The 17,360-nt window shown below is 38.0% G+C and overlaps 1 protein-coding gene across 1 annotated transcript in view; it reads left to right on the top strand.

Annotated features, from left to right (window-relative positions):
* ptprfa (protein tyrosine phosphatase receptor type Fa) overlaps nt 1-15,763 on the top strand; it is a 347,360-nt gene extending 331,597 nt beyond the window's left edge. The window contains 8 exon segments of the mRNA XM_071202945.1: nt 2,579-2,633; nt 2,636-2,733; nt 2,735-2,760; nt 6,614-6,740; nt 7,406-7,531; nt 8,417-8,571; nt 8,981-9,116; nt 13,841-15,763. Of these exon segments, the coding sequence (XP_071059046.1) occupies nt 2,579-2,633; nt 2,636-2,733; nt 2,735-2,760; nt 6,614-6,740; nt 7,406-7,531; nt 8,417-8,571; nt 8,981-9,116; nt 13,841-13,909 (792 nt within the window). The 3' untranslated portion in view covers nt 13,910-15,763.
* The last annotated feature ends 1,597 nt before the right edge of the window (nt 15,764-17,360 follow it).

Here is a 17,360-nt window from a genome sequence, read left to right as displayed (position 1 = left end):
ATAAAACAATGCATTCGCTTTTTTTCTCCGCCTCATTGTAGCGAAAATGGGCCCAAATATCACATCGTTTCTTTCTCCCAAGCAGTGGTGGCTTTAGACTTTTTCGTTGTCAGTCATTTTGACGGACAGGATCGTAACATTTCCGTCATAATCCATTATTACCCATCGAGTGCTCAATTTATCACTCACTCGCGCTGACGGGGGGGTATTCGGTTAACGCGACCACTGCTCCCAAGCCCTGTTGTTGCCATTTTATTTTCTGTTAAATAAGGTTAGTTAGACCATGAGTTAGACCCGAGTCTTCCTGACAGTTCACAGTGTGCCGCTGCCCGGTGTAATTCAAATGTACCGCCGCGCGCAGCATGGACACACAGCTGCTGCTGCTCTGCCGCAGCACCGGAAATGGAACTGCTGGGAGAAAAACTGACTATCAGAGATGTAACGTTATCTTTGATAATATTTCTCTCTCATTTTTTGTCAACGAAAGTAAAGAGAGATTTTGGCATAGTTTTTATTTAGCAAACTACATTTTCGTCTCGTCACTTTTCGTCAACGATATTGCATGTTGATTTCGTTACAGTTATTGTTTACTGGAAAAATGGAAAAAAAAGGTCGTTGACGAACATATTTCGTCATAGTTTTAGTCAACGAAATTAACACTAGTGCCAACAGCTACTTATTTAGTATTCTTTCTTTATTTAGTAAAATAATGGAAACTAATGTTTGTGTTTAAGGGTGGTACCTTTGCTATTTATTTGTTATACATGGTGAGTTTTTACAGCATTAAAGTTATTTAAGTGGCACTCCAGTCACACAAATGGGTACTCAAAAAAGTGGGCTGATTTTGAATATCATAAGTGTGATGGAAACTTCTGTGCAGAAATGCAGAGCCAAGGCTCAGGAAAGGATGGAAGCTGGAGAGGCTTTAGTCAAACACTGATATTTATTGAGAGTATGATACGGCCGGAAAGATCACAGAGTATATCACACTTTCATGTGGGCCACCTAGCAAACTCTGAAGACAAAGCGTGGAAACAGGGATCTGTATATCTAAAAAGGAGGGACCTACCTTAATCATTACCAGACATTGGAACAAAGGCCAGTTTGTATTACCAACTCACATGGTGCCAAACTGTGTCCTCCTCAAGTTACAGGCAGTAGCATATGCGACTTAACGAAAAGCATATCTTTGTAATAACAGTTTTCTCAGAAAAGCTGAGAATCTCTAGACACAAAGAGATCGGATTAAAATATTCTCTGACAATAAGTAGTGTTGAAACCATTGGATATAGATAGCACGATATGAAAATGTTCACCTCTACTGTGGACAATTAATTTTCAAGTAAGTAAGCAATCTGTCCAATCCAATGAATCCAGAGTTCCCAAAAACTTTAAAATCGACCAAAAATGTATAAAAATCATCCCACCAAGAGTACAAATATGGCCACAAAACTGCCATTTCTGATACTGAAAATGTAAGAAATGGATTCAGTATCCTCAATAACCACTAAACTCCCCAAAACTATTGTCCACATGCTATTTAATGCTAATCACCACAACTTATTTCCGGGGTCACAATAGGACTGTAGGAGCTGGCAACTAGACTATTAAGGGAAGTGTATTACTTAATGATGGGAGGGTCCCTTTAACTGCATGATGAAGTCAGAGCTAGGAACAGGAAGGACTTTGATCCTTAGCCTGTGTAGCAGAGATGAACCCTCAGAGGGAGTGTGGTGCTTAACTCCTCAGCTTCATATGACATGCTGAAGAGGGGGGAGAGTGATAGAGAGAGCTGGGGCAAACTGCATGTCTGACGGCCTAAATAACGTCAATCCGGACAGAGCATAATAAGGTTTTGATCCCTGAACTCACTGCAGATTTCTTATGCAAGCACTTCTCAAATTGACACTTGTGGTGCAGAGGAATCACATGAGGGCAAATAACAGTGTGTTATTTAGAAAAGAATAACAAATGATAAGGAAAAAAAGATTTAAAAAATACATATTTCAGTATTCTGAGCCCCATTTATTTCCTCACGGACGGCAAAAAAAGTCAGACATTATACACTTTAAAATAAAAACAATAATCGTGGCTTGATATTGAGTAAGAAATGTTTTTATGAACCACACAACTTCCGGTCTTCCAAGACCCGACCCGACAAAAAGACGTGGTGCAGGCACAAAACACACTACCAATAGAAATACGTTGTTTTTAAAATCGTATTACGTTTGTTTTGCACATTACAGAAGAATGTCAATTTCTAATGATCTCTTGCATGTTGTAGTTTTTTTCAAAAATAAATATATGTACACATTTGAACATGATATTTGATATTTGATAATGCTGTGAAAACCTCTCTCTTTATTCAAAGTTTCCAAAAAGTAAACTTTAACATTACATTTGAACAGTTTGAACTAATCGCAATGTAATTGAAGGAAACCTCATTCTGTTGCTGTTAAACAACCTTGCACCACATTAAAGTGGACAGTTGAGATTTTGCTGTGGTCTTGTAGGTTCAGTGCAGTCACTTCTGTGCTGAAGAGCATCACAGACAAATGGTCCTCCTCTCTGTCTGCAGAAACTGGCCAACTCTAAAGCACATACCTCAAGATTCATCAGTGCCAACCTGCCATGCACAAATTCAAGAACCGCCTAGTGAACATCATGCCTTTCGAGTCCACCCGTGTCTGCCTGCAGCCAATCAGAGGGGTGGAGGGCTCAGACTACATCAACCAACGCCAGCTTCATCGACGGATACAGGTGGGTCCAGCGAATTTCACTGTGTGACACCAAAAGAGGAAGGACTGCAATAAATAGCAAAAGTAACAAGATGTGCTTGGTGAATAAATGTGTAGGTGGAGCTTTCTCTGGCAGCTGTCAGCAGTAATATACAGGCTGTTTCACTGCCCACCATCTTGTTTTTGTGTCAGTTGTCTAAACAAATTAGTGTTATTGACAGGGCCTGTTTTTCCTCAAGCCTGTTTGAGATAAGTGACACGTAAGAGAAACAAACAATATTCTTGCAATGCTGCTCTTGTCTGTGTCGGAAAACATTTGTCACCCATGGGCCTCAGGCCATAGGCATCCATTTATCCCTCTGTGAAAAGTGACATTTTGTTTAAGTTTATTACAAATGTATGAGTGAAAAATGCATTGCAAACCAATTTAGTGTTAAATAACAATTACAACCGGACCTTAAACGAATAGGAATATAAAGCAAAAAATGTAGTTACCCATATCGGTAGTGCAGAGTTTAACCAAGTCCATTGGTTTGGTTTGGTTTGGTTTGGTCAAGTTTTGTTGCTCTGGGTTTTAATTCTGTTTTGCACATTACAGAAGAAGAATATACATTTCCATTAATGTTTTCATATTTTATAGTTTTTTTCTAGAAATAGATACTATAATCAATAATGTAATTTTATTAATATTATATTATTTTGATACATATATATTGCTTCGAAAACAACCCCTTCAAACTAGGATCAATGAAACCTCATTCCATTAAAGTTAGTTCTAGCTGCAAACTTTGAGCTGGTAGGTATTAGCTGGTAGCTGTTAGATAGCTGCTAGCTGTTAACTGTTAACTGCTAGCTGCTAGCTCTGTGACTTTCTTGAATGTTAACTGAAGTTGAAGTTAACTAATTGTTATAAACCAAATAATTAATTTAAAAGGCCTCTGTGGGTGTCAACACACATTTCTGACAGCTACATAAAGCAGCCTTCCTGATATTCTAATAACAGAACCAAACATATTAGATGTCAGCACTCGTATTGTTGTCAGATAAACAGACAATCACAGGCCTCTGAGAGAAGCATTTGTTCTTGGAAACTAAACAGTAATTGAAAATACTTCTCAGTGCACCAGCATGTGCTAATAAATCAGGACTTCCCCTTTCCACTTGCAGTGAAGGTGGGTGTGTCAGCCCTAATGAAGTCCCTCTGGGCACCCCTAAGGAGGGGGGAAACAGGCAGGGATGTCCTGTTATCCTGTTGCAGTAATTAATAGGGAAGGGAGATGCAGAGAGATCCAGCAGTCTCTGAGCCGAGCCTTTAAGTGCACAGTGTGGATTAGGGGCGATTAAGGTGAGGGGGATAGACATGACAATGATGATTAGTGGAGATTCCTCCTGACCTCAAGTATGGAGCTCAGCAGCTGTAGTCATTCAGCTCAGTGCTGTCCACAAGCTGCAGGCTTACACCAGTATCTCATTACCGAATCAGAGAATACATCAATAGAATGTATCGAATTGAATTAAAAAATGTTTGGTTTTTTTGTTTTATTATTATTTTAATCACAGATATAGCAACATTATTTGTTTAAAACGGTTTAAACTTCTTGGGGCTCTGTTTTTACATACCGTATTGAAATTCACACCTGACAGAAATAATAAAGACAATACACAGATGTAAACCATGTGTGGCATGTAGACACACAGATTTCAGGGAAACACACATGCAGGGATCTCAGAGGTTGTATACATTACACATTACAACAGGTTGGGAGAACAGAAATGATGAAAAGCAGTATAATAACCAGGAGAAGGCATTGGAAATTCACTGAGGCATTGAAAGGACGTCAGGTCACAGTGCGTTCTGTCTGCTGTGCAATTTGGAAGGTAGTTCAGAAAAGACTTCTCTTATCTAGAGGCCTCTTATCCCCTTCAGGATTCAGCTCGAGCAGTCCATCTGAAAAATAAAACAACATTCTGAATACCACTGGTGAACAGTGGGAGGTCTGTGCTTAATCCACTGAAATAAAAGATAATCTCTTGCCAATAGAAGAAGCTCCTCATTTTCAATGTTGTTTGCCTCATAGATCCGGCAGAACAACATATCAATAAAATATCAAAGAGCAGTGACACCACAGAGTATGTAAGACCCCACCTCTCTTACACTTAATGCAGAGTGAGAGATCCAGTGATGGAAAGAATTAGGGGGTGGGGGGCCAGTTGCAATTTCTGAAGATCTGTTACTGGATCCCTGTTGCATTTTGCATGCAATACTTTCCCAATCGACTCGACTCAGACTTCCCGGCTGCTCTTTAACAGGCAAGCTGTTTGTTTGCTGGAAATGCACAGAGGTTTAAAATCAATGCTCATATTAAACTTCCACATCTGACCTTATATAAACTCTTCATTAAATATTCAGTGACAGCAAAATACCCTAGCGTTGGTTCCTAAGTCATATTTGTTGTTGTTGCTTTTAAATTAATGATTTAGAAAATAGTCCATGTGCCCAGACTCTCAACCTTAAACAACCGCAAGCCATCACTGGCACACCCTATGATAGGAGGACGGATGAACACAGATAACAGAACACAAATAATGTGTGCTGCACTGGATCTCAAGTGAACAGGCACAATGGCGTTACCCTCTTCCTCTGCTAGCACGCTTCAGCACTGCCACCTACTGGGCACGTCCTTTTACTGCGGGACTGTCAGCTCCCAGCCCTGCTGAGCAGCTGGAGAACAGTCTGTCATTTTCAGTGCAAGTAAAAACATTTAAATATCAGCGCAAATATAACGCACTCAAAGGAGTTGTGTATATTGAAATATTAACAATAGAAAGGTTCATTCCCCAGTCATGGCATGACGTGTGTGTGAGGACTATGGGTTAGTTTGCGTTTACATCTTTGATTAATTGCACGTTTAAAAAAAAGAAAATGCACTACTAAAGTACATGATTAATTGATATGGTAATTATATGTAAGTAGAACTGCTGTGGAGATGTGTTTCTGGGTGTAGCCTCCTGTTTCCTTTTCACAGCACAAAGACTCATATGCACAGAGCCCTGCGAAGGGTTTGACAGTATTTCACTGATCAATAGGTGGTATTAATACACCAGGAAGTTGGCAGCTTTGAAAAAGTGTTTTGAAGAAAGCTTTTGGCTTGAGGATGCAACAACACAACTGTTGGCTCTTTACGATGAAACTCAACAGGGCCATGCATATGGACTCAATTTCTGTGCTGTTTTTTTTATCAATAGCGCTATATAAATTGTATTTGAATTCCCATTCATAGTTAAATAATCTCGATGGCCAACAGAAAGGTTCATTCTTTTATTATTTTCGATAATGTTGTGTTTAAATGGTGCAAGTTTGCATTTAATTAAATGGTCACAAAGTAATGGATTCAACAGCAAAGCCACCAGGTAGTTTATTCAATGGTAAGGATACTGCTGCATAAGGATGCCATATGTATTCTGTCACGTTCATTGTATTGATAGGTGCTTGGCAACAGTGGCAGCTTTTAATAGGCTTGTCTACTCATGTTGAAGACCCATCTATGACAATTAGGCATGTTGGAGGCTCAGATTGGTGCTGCTCAAATCTGGCAACATTTACAAATAGCAGGAGGAAAGGGTGACAATAGGAGCCCCTCTAGCAGGTTTATACTGCATGTCAACAACAAAACTAATTCAATCACAGCCTGTGCAAAACAACTAAACTGCAGTGTATTTATTCAAGCTGTTTGTAGGTGTTTATTATGACACATGACTGGTGGCTATAATTCTTCACAATGACCAAAGCTTTGTGGTTGAAGAGGGATAAAGTGGAAAGGAAGTGGATTAAACCCAGAGGAGTAAAGTCAGATGTGTCTTTGTTCCACTTGCAGGCAGCAGAAAGCCTACATGGCCACGCAGGGCCCGCTGTCTGAGACCACAGAGGACTTCTGGAGACTGCTGTGGGAACACAACTCCACCATCGTCGTCATGCTCACCAAACTCCGCGAGATGGGACGGGTAACACATCACTATTATATATCTTATGTTATCTTGTGTCATTTGGTATGCAAAAGCATTACATTTAATTTACTCAAATGAAACCCTTAAATTGTATGTATTAAATACTCATTTTAGAGATACTACACACAAAAGAAAGTTGTGTGAGATTAAATTAAATCTGTTTTAACTTCGTAGAGAAGTGTACTCAATTGTACATACTGGTAGTATACTGTACAAAATCTAATTTCATGTATAATCAAAAGTATGTCTTAATCTGGTAATAATATTTATGATATGTTTAGTACCACTTAACAGTTATATTTCCATACTTAGGTGCAGGTGACTTTGATGTTTTCTGACAATATTAAATTATAATTAAATATATTAAAGTCGTTTTACTCACTAATGATAGGATTTTTAAGATGTACTGTGTGTACATTCTAATTATATTACCCAATATATTCAGAACAAATAATAACTTGTTATCGATTTAAGTGGTTTTATGTTGGCTAATCCATTGTAAAAACTGTATGTAATTAGCTACAAATAGATTCCGGCATAAATAATCTCTATTTAGATGCTTTTATAAGCATTATCCTTGTTGAATAAATGAAGACATAGTCCGATGTCCTGATTATATCCTAATAACATTCCTCACTTGTGATCTCCTCTCCATCCTGTAGGAAAAGTGCCATCAGTACTGGCCTGCTGAGCGCTCGGCACGCTACCAGTACTTTGTTGTGGACCCCATGGCTGAGTACAACATGCCGCAGTACATCCTGAGAGAGTTCAAAGTCACAGACGCCAGGGTAGGTTCTCCTCGGCAGAGCTTTGGTGAGGAGTGAGGCAGCAGCAGGAACCTGGCTTCAGCTCAGATCCTTTTAATTGGAACGGGCATTACTGCCACATCGAGCGCTGCTTTACAGAAGTTGATTCTTGCTGCATTTCTTTCATTTTCTTCCAATCTGTGTGTAATTATTTTAGTTCTTTTTTTCCTTGTTTCTTTTCTCTCGACTTTACTTAAAGGTCCCCTATTATACTGTTTTTCATCAATATATTACAGGTCTCAGATATATACAAAACATGTCTCTGAAGTGTTTGGCTCCAAACACCAAACAGACCATTGCAGCATCCCATAATCCCCTCTGTTTCAGCCCTGTTTCAAAAGTGCTGATTCTCTCTCTCTTTTACTTTAGATGAAAATAAGGAGCCCCTCCCCCTATCTGTAAGATATTTGATAAAAATAGCTCTCGGAGGAGATTCAGGTGATAAGATGGGGGTGGGTTACCTTGGTTGGTGATTGGCTAATGGTTACACAAGCCAAAACAATCGTTATGACATCATAAAGTGGCCAAAATCTGATCAGCTCATTTTCAGACAAGTTTTTATAGAAAGGGATCAGGACAAAAAGAGAGGGGGTCTTTTTTCCTGAAACTTTCAGAATCTCTTTACACATACATCTTTCAGAACTTTCAGAATCTCTTTACACATACATCTTTCAGAACTTTCAGAATCTCTTTACACATACATGTTGATGTATAAAAGACATGAAAAAGTGGATTTTGCATAATAGGTGACCTTTAAGAAGACAGATATGGAAATTGTAGCTGTTGTATACAGCCTCCCCTGGAGGAGGATGTAGACTGTGAGTTACTGACATAGTCTGTCTCCATGTACTCCTGTGTGTTCCTCAGGACGGTCAGTCCAGGACTATCAGGCAGTTCCAGTTCACTGACTGGCCAGAGCAAGGAGTGCCAAAAACTGGGGAGGGCTTTATCGACTTCATCGGCCAAGTCCATAAAACAAAAGAGCAATTTGGACAAGATGGACCAATTACTGTGCACTGCAGGTAACCTCTCATTCTAAAATCTAATTACATGTACAGTATTGGCTTTTCTAGGGCCGCTGTCAATCAACTTATATTTGTATCCTGTTAGTTTTACAAATGCACAAAAGGCTTTTTTCTGTTCTTTGTTATGAATTACCACTTGAAGAACACGTGAACAAATCCCTAGATACATGCAGGGACCAGACACAGAAATGTACGGTGGCCCAGAAAGGAAGAAACATGCAACAAGAGCAAAAACAATCAAATAAAGAAACATCTTCCCCCTCTTGACATAAGTGATCCTGTTAATGCGGATTATTTATTAAGATATTTGTCTAATTCAATCACTTGACAAAGTCATCTTGTTTTTGTATTTATTGTTGTCTCAATCAAAAGCATAATGTGTTGTGTTGCTGATGATGTCCACCAGTGCTGGTGTTGGGCGGACTGGTGTGTTCATCACCCTGAGCATCATCCTGGAGAGGATGAGGTACGAAGGAGCGGTCGACCTCTTCCAGACCGTCAAGACGCTCCGAACACAGAGGCCGGCCATGGTGCAGACAGAGGTATACATCTTATTTATTATTTAGTCAAAAGGTTGTATAGTATTGTTAATTCTGGGGATCCATTTCTAGGTTGTGTTTTCATATCTTGCTAACCAACCCTGTCTCCTAAAAATTACGTTCCCACAGAACTAAACTGCATTCTCAATTACATTTAGCTAGAAACGTATTTTCTCCCACGTTACGTTCGTTATGAACGTATCTCAAATACGTTTATTTTCTACATATCTTGCCATTTATTGTCTTGCTTATAATAATGATAATAGTTATTTATAAATATCATTTTAAGCACACCTTTGAAATCGAGAATCGGGCTCGATATATGGTTAAATTAAAATCAGTAGGCGAGGCTGTAATTTCGCCAGCTGTTACTCTCATGAGCGAGAAAGAAAATAATAGTTTTTAACATGCCAACAAGCTGCTGTGTCGTTTATTGCACCTCAAACATTAAAACAAATCCAGAGTTACGTGTTTCTGTACTTCCTCTAAGAAGAAAGGACAGTAACAGAAGATCTCTGTGGCTTCAGGCTTGATCGCTGTTCAAATGTCAGCGTTGGTTTCCCCAAAAGTGGGCGGGGCTGTAAAGTGAAGTAGATTTTACTCATCTATTATTCAAAACCATTCTATTTATTCTAACGTAAATTACATGCCAGTGTTTTATCTTTTTATTTATTTGTTTTTATTTTAAATCGTATAATGTCGGACTTGTTTCCCGTCTGTAAGGAAAAGAAATGGCTCAGAGCCTCAAAATACTGAAATCTGTATTTTTTCAAATCTTTTCCTTCTAATTTGTTATTCTTTTCTAAATAACACACTGTTATTTACTCAACAATAACACACAATTATCCTTGTTTTTATTTATTCATTTAATTCTATAATCTTGGGCTTTTTAGCCATAAATAAAGTCACCGGAAACATACGGGACATTTCGAGCGATACACACCACAAACTCACTAAACTGATTACCCAAGATCCTCAGCTTGAAGCTTGTTGATTGGATGTTTTAGCCGCAATGCACGCTGGGATATGGTGTTAATAAGATATGATATCCGACAATGAAAAAGTAAATAATACCTAATTCAGAGTGTGCTTGCTTTTCTCTTTGGAAGTCATCACATAACGGCATTGTAATACACGGTTCGGCTGCATTAAATATTACACATCTGCCGTAGTTCTTTATTTATAGAGCCCTGATGGGAAGACTTCTAGACAAACAGGAGAACTGCTGCCAAAACTGAATACTTGACGTGGATCATAAATATATCAACAATTAAACAACATCTTCAATTTCTTTTCACAAAATACGTCTCCTTGCAGTATCAATAGTAATTCGGCTGACTTTTATATTTGATCCAATTGGTATATAGGTTATATTTACACCATAACGGTGCACAGCTGATATTCTTTGAATATCAGAATGTAAATACTGAGTTGAGAGAATAGTCAGGGGATTTGGATGATGGGAGACACATCTATGGAATCACAATTTCAATAGCTTACCATTAAATGGCGGATATGCCTTTCTGTCTGTGATGTTTTACAAATCAGATATTAATGTGTTGAAGTAAAACAAGAGAAATAGTATAGCAATATCCTGTAAAATTATGTAAAAACATTAATAAAACTACACATCTTCAGATGTTATACATACATAAGTGTCTACACTAATAATACAAAGTTATTATTAGTATGCTGTGTGTACCTTGTGTGCACCGCCTAGTGGTTAAAGCATGTTATTGAATTATTTTTGTTGAATAATGTTATTTGATTAAAACAATATTAAGAGTGCATACTTTCATAGGGGGAAAGTAGAAGGTCAATGATAGAAATATAGAATATAAAAAGTCAAGAAGATACTAAGTGATCTCTACAATAAAACAGTTTAGTGCCGGATGTACACAGATATTAATAGGAGGATGTGCAAAACAGAAAAACGAATTAACCTTTATTAACACATTAAAAAATACTTTAGGTTAAGGTTTTAAACAAGAAAAAAGCTTTGGGGGTATCTATCTACAGATGAATATTAAGCCTGACAAAGTACTTAACGTCTAAAATATTGCTTTCCTGCAATGTTAACTATGTTGAAGCACTTATTTTAACTGATATTATACACATTAATTATACTCGTATATATGTAGTAGATAGTATAAGAAATGTGCAGAATATGACAGTTTAATGGTGGAGGTATACAGTACACACATATTGATAGATGTCTTGTAATGCGCTGTTGAGGAACCTGCGACCCAAGTTGTGTATAAGATCAATACACCTTAGAAAACCTTGAAATCTTGAAAGGGATATGCAAAATAGCCATTATACAGTTTTTAATTAACTATTAGTAGAGAATAACGAGTAATGAATATACTTTATAGAGATCTGCAGATAAATGTTTAGTCTTCTCAAGCACCAACTATCAAATATCTCTCCTGATTGTTGGCACTTGACAATCACCTTCCCTAAATTGTACTCAGGTGTAACTAAAGTCTGATTTAAGGGTTGTTTATATTCCACATCATTAATCAGAATCTGCAAAGTAACTAAACTAAATGTAGTGAAGTAAAAATACCAGGTTAACCTCTGAATTGTAGTGGAGTAGAATAACAAAGTAACAATGAGCTGTCGTGTGGGTATATATTAATGCTGCCCATTATGGATACAAGCGATTTTCACCCATTTAGTAATTACATGTTTTAAATGTGTACACACCAATGTGTTTCCTATCGCCTAAACCTCCAGGGCTGTACACAGTTTAATACTGTGAACTTCTAAATTTGGGAAAAACGTCTTTTAAAACTACAATTCCCAGTAGAGACGTGCCATAGAGAACATGTTGCGAAACACAATAGCCAGCATGTGTAGTTCTGGTGGGGCGTTCGAGTCCAGTTTTGAATAGTCTGCCGTGGTTTCGTTCCATTTCAAAGAGCTTGACGCTCGGCGTAACCTTGGCGCAACATCACGGGGTTTGTCAACGGGACTGTAGTCCCAAACGATAGCTGGGGATTATGGGTAGTGTAGTGTCTTCGGCCATCCTAAATCTCGAAATGTCCCGTCTGTTATGGTGACTTTATTTACGGCTAAAAAGCCCAAGATTATGGAATTAAACGAATAAATAAAAACAAGGATAATTGTGTGTTATTGTTGAGTAAATAACAGTGTGTTATTTAGAAAAGAATAACAAATTAGAAGGAAGAGATTTTAAAAAATACAGATTTCAGTATTTTGAATCTCTAAACCCCATTTCTTTTCCTCAAAGACGACAAAAAAAGTCCGACATTATACGATTTAAAATAAAAACAAATAAATAAAAAGATAAAACAGTGGCATGTAATACGTTAGAATAAATAGAATGGTTTTGAATAATAGATGAGAGTAAAATCTACTTCACTTTACAGCCCCGCCCACTTTTGGGGAAACCAACGCTGTCATTTGAACAGCGATCAAGCCTGAAGTCACAGAGCTCTTCTGTTACTGTCCTTTCTTCTTAGAGGAAGTACAGAAACACGTAACTCTGGATTTGTTTTAATGTTTGAGGTGCAATAAACAACACAGCAGCTTTTTGGCATGTTAAAACTATTATGTTCTGCCTCGCTCATGAGAGTAACAGCTGGCGAAATTACAGCCTCGCCTACTGATTTTAATTTAACCATATATCGAGCCCGATTGTCGATTTCAAAGGTGTGCTCTAAAATGATATTTATAAATGACTATTATCATTATTATAAGCAAGACAATAAATGGCAAAGATATGTAGAAAATAAACGTATTTAAGATACGTTCATAAGGAACGTAACGTGGGAGAAAATAAGTTTCTAGCTAAACGTAATTCAGAATGCAGTTTAGTTCTGTGGGAACGTAATTTTTAGGAGACAGGGTTGTGCTAACAAACAATATATTATATATATATATTTTTTTTTTCTTGATTTTATTTTTGATTTTATTAATCTGTGTGAATCTTTGCTGTCCTGTTTTTCACTCTTACCCTGTTGCTGCTTGTACAACTGAATTTCCCCACGGGGATTAATAAAGGTCCATCTTATCTTATCTTATATCAAGAGTTCATGGATGACTTGAACTCTCCCGGTAGAAAATGTGAATGCTATTTGTCCTTTTTAGAATTGAGTTGTGGACATAAATCTCTTGTGGCTAAAATTATTATTACACTATCAAACAGCAAACACAAAATAACTAACAAACAAAAAACAAGTATTTTTTTGTATAATTTAAATAAATTAACTCTTAAAATTATCCTGGAAAATGTATTATTCCTTTACCTGTTTAAATATGTTTAACGTTTCTTTTTTATCCTCTGTCTGAAACGAGAGCCCAGTTGGATTAGAGATGTCCCACCCCTTAGCCTATCACAATGTGTTGGAGCACTAGCCATTAGAAGCGTGTTAAGAGTGTTTCATAGTGATGCCACTATGTTAGGGAAGTTAGCAAAGGATTCAATCATGGCGTTCCAGGCAAATGGGGAATAGGTGGTTGAGAAACTCAATCTTTGGTCCATTTTGCCATTGCAGACCATTTACATGCACAAAAACCTATATACCGTAACACACTAAAGGAAAGGGAATCCCCAAAAAGTATAATCTGGCCTCTTATAGTTGTAACACGAGAGAACATTTATTTAGATCAGACTTAGAAAATTGGTTCTGGCTTGTTTCTCATGGCATCTGCAGGTTTCCCACTGACTAAGTGACCCAAATTTATTTTTCCTCCCCCAGGACCAGTACCAACTGTGCTACCGCGCTGCTCTGGAGTACCTGGGAAGCTTTGATCACTATGCAACATAACCCCACTCAGAAAGACACCGTCAGAAGAGTTATACCTCTCCTCTGAGCCATATCTACTCAGCTCCATCAGTCCCTGAGGCCTGATGAGGACGCTACAAGGAGGACTGGAGAGGAGGTGACCACAGCAGGAGACATTAGAGGACAGAGGAGAGGGGACAGTCAGGACAATCTCCTCCTGCACCGGTGCCATAATTCTGCCACAGACCCAACACCAAAACGTCCCCAAAACTACCCTGAGAGACTCTTTGCCATGCCACATTCCTGACTGATTTCTCCCAACATTCCCCAATATCTGCGTCCTTCTTTATGGCAAAACAAATGTTCTGCTATTTTCATTTATTTTCATCATTACTATGTTATTATAAATATTTAGAATTATTTTATAATCATTTAAACTGGCTATTATATATGTCTTAATGGGTCTTTTTTTTATTTGCTGATATATTTTAATTTTTTTTATTTGCAAAAATAAAATGTATTTTCAACATTAATATTGGAGAGCGTATACTCACAGCTGCTAATCATTTTATTTTGTACTATAGATATAATATTCTTATGTTATCATTGATCTTATTTACAGGGGTTTGACAGAACGATCTACCAAAAGAGGTCAGATTAACAGACATGTTTGTGAGCTACTGTATGAAATATAACTATTGCCATAAACTGACTATTATCAAATAACTGTTTACTGATTTTCACAAAGCCAATACAAATCTGGAGACTTGGAACAAAAATAAATATGAAGTTGTTGGAAAAGGTTGTTGACACCGTAGCCCCTCTTGACACAGACTCAGGTAGACTGAACACAGACACTTTGTTCTTGATAACGTGTGTGATATAAGTGTGACCACATCACATTCTAAACCAGCCCGTGCTTAGACAAGAGATAAATCCAGTATGGCATCAATATCAAGACTCAATGCCGAAATGTAATCAAAATGGTTTAGTTTCTAACTGTTCTATAGCTGATCAGTCAAAACAGGCGGAACTAATGCTGTTTTGGGGGAGTATTTTCATCAGCAGATTCACATGTGGTGCTCTAGTGAGTATTTGTGGCAGCAGGACTGTGTGTGTGTGTGTTCACGGTAAAAAAGGAACATGTCAGTGTGACAGTGTGACTTATTGGTGTGTGTTATTAGTTTTTGGAAAACAATGGAGCTCTACAGCCCACTGGAAGAGGATACATCCGGCACTCACACAATTCTTCATAGTAAGATCACTTCATTGTTGGTGTTGGGTTGTCTGTGCATTGGATTTGTTGACAAGGCTCTAAATAAAAAAATGTCAAAACTGTTGATCTAAAACCCAACACAGATCACAGCCTAATATTAAAGCTTCAACAGTCGACTGGGAGTAAATATAGATGTTTGGGGGATTATTAAATCAAATAGGAAATCAGGAGATTGCGAAGTATCACAAAAAATCATTTTCTCCCCACAAATTAGCTAGATGTGTCTTACTTGCTCTAACATGCAATCTGGTTCCGATTGATGGACCCAAAATGATTCTTATAGACAGGACAAAACGTTCCCTTTCATCTCATGACCTTCACATACATGGCTCAAACCAACAGGACACAAGCAGATATACTGGAACCCCATTAATGGTATATTTCATCCCAACGTGTATCACTGTGTTGCAGATGGACAGACTGAAAGAAGAAGTAATGTTCAGTGTTTTTCACTGGATGAGATGACAGAGTTGGGGGTGGAAGAAGTGGACCATATAAAGGATTTATTTCACTGAGTCGTGCTATAGGGATCCTATCAGTTGTATACATGATCTGTTTTCTATTTGGTAATAAAAAGCAGACACAAATGTCTTGAAAACCTTGATGTTAATAAAGTTGAATAACTGTGTTTTTAATAATACAAATGTGTTGGACTTTCTTTCTTAGCTGTGTGATAATGTGGTGTGAGGTGACGCCCTCTGCATTTTTTCCCATTCATTAAGACATTTGACTTAGTGAAAGTTGATTATCAGGAGTTTACATAAATTCTCTAATTTGTCTTGGTTGAGATTTGCAAGAACGACTATTGAGTAAGTTAAAGGGGACCTATCATGCAAAATGCACGTCTTTTATACATGAATATATGTCCCCGGTGTGTCAGGGAACTCACCAAGTGTCAAAAAACACAACCCTTATGGGGGTTATTCCCTATCGTTATTCAAGAGCGTGGTCTTTAAATTTGAGAGCATACTTTATTGATTTCACGTTCAGAATATGTATTTATTTCCCTCAAACCCTGTCCTCACACTCAAATAGTGCCTGCTTGCACTTAGATTTGCTCTGCTTCTGCTCAAACTGTACACTTAAACTCAGATATATTGCTGCTTACAGATTTCCTGTGTTCCAGCTTAAAACCTTCTCCTCGCACTCAGGCTGTTTCTGTACGCTCGTGAAATGTCTGCTCTCAGATTTTTTTCTGTGCGCGCTCGGATATTTTGTGCAACAACCCTGTCAAAATCCCTCAACCAATAGGAGGCCTGGTGTCCTTGCGGAGCATTCGCTTTACTTATGGTTTATAAACTACCTCCCTCCACGGCTTTATGTACTTCACTTGTTTAATTTACAACTTTTTTTTGCACAGTTAGTATATATATTTATAAAACGGGCAAATCAAATCAAGCAATCTGATGTTTCTAGCCGTGATATAATGAGCGTATATCCCGGGTATAATTGTAGTTACTTTTCACAAGTCAGTATCCCTCCGTGTCTGAGAAAAGCTACAACCGTTACTTTACGTCCGTTACGAAACTAACTAACTAACAAAGCTTAAGATGGAAACATTTAAGGTTAACTTCGACCGGGGTGGCCTTACTATGGAGGAGTGGATTGAGAAGTGCCTATCTCCAGAAAAAAAAAAGCACCTAGACGACAATGCTGTCTGTCTAATACGTTCGCTAGCTGTTATTGTTGTTGCATAGCAACCACCTCACACTATGTTTTGTGCAGAAACCCTCTCTCTTTTCCTCCATACCCAAATCTCTAAAAACGGGGCTGCAACGGATCTGATACAGACTGATACAGATTTGAAATATCTCTGACGTCAGAAACAAGGAGCTCCGCCTATATGGTCAACTCTCCACCTATCAGGGGAATGGGGGGTTGCTGTGGCATGGTAACAGCATGGTAACAGCATGGTAACAGCATGGTAACAGCATGGTAACAGCATGGTAACATGACGCTCGTGGTCAGCTGCAGCTCATTTGCCACAGAATCAGCCCTTGCAAAAACAGGGCTGGAATACAGCAAATAGAGCAAAATGAGGCATGGCTAAAATGCATGATCTGTTTAGTGTTTTGAAAAAAAAACTTCACAGACATGTTTTATATAGGTATGGCCCTACAATATATTATTCAAATATAGCATGATAGGTTTACAAGAAATCCTTAGAAGTAAGCCTATACATCTGCAAGAATACATATTTAGATCATATAAATTAGG

Source organism: Pseudochaenichthys georgianus, chromosome 4, assembly GCF_902827115.2.
Source record: "Pseudochaenichthys georgianus chromosome 4, fPseGeo1.2, whole genome shotgun sequence".
Classification (NCBI taxonomy): Eukaryota; Metazoa; Chordata; class Actinopteri; order Perciformes; family Channichthyidae; genus Pseudochaenichthys; species Pseudochaenichthys georgianus.
The sequence above is the reverse complement of the archived record's forward strand: the minus strand, read 5'-3'. Positions and strand labels throughout refer to the sequence as shown.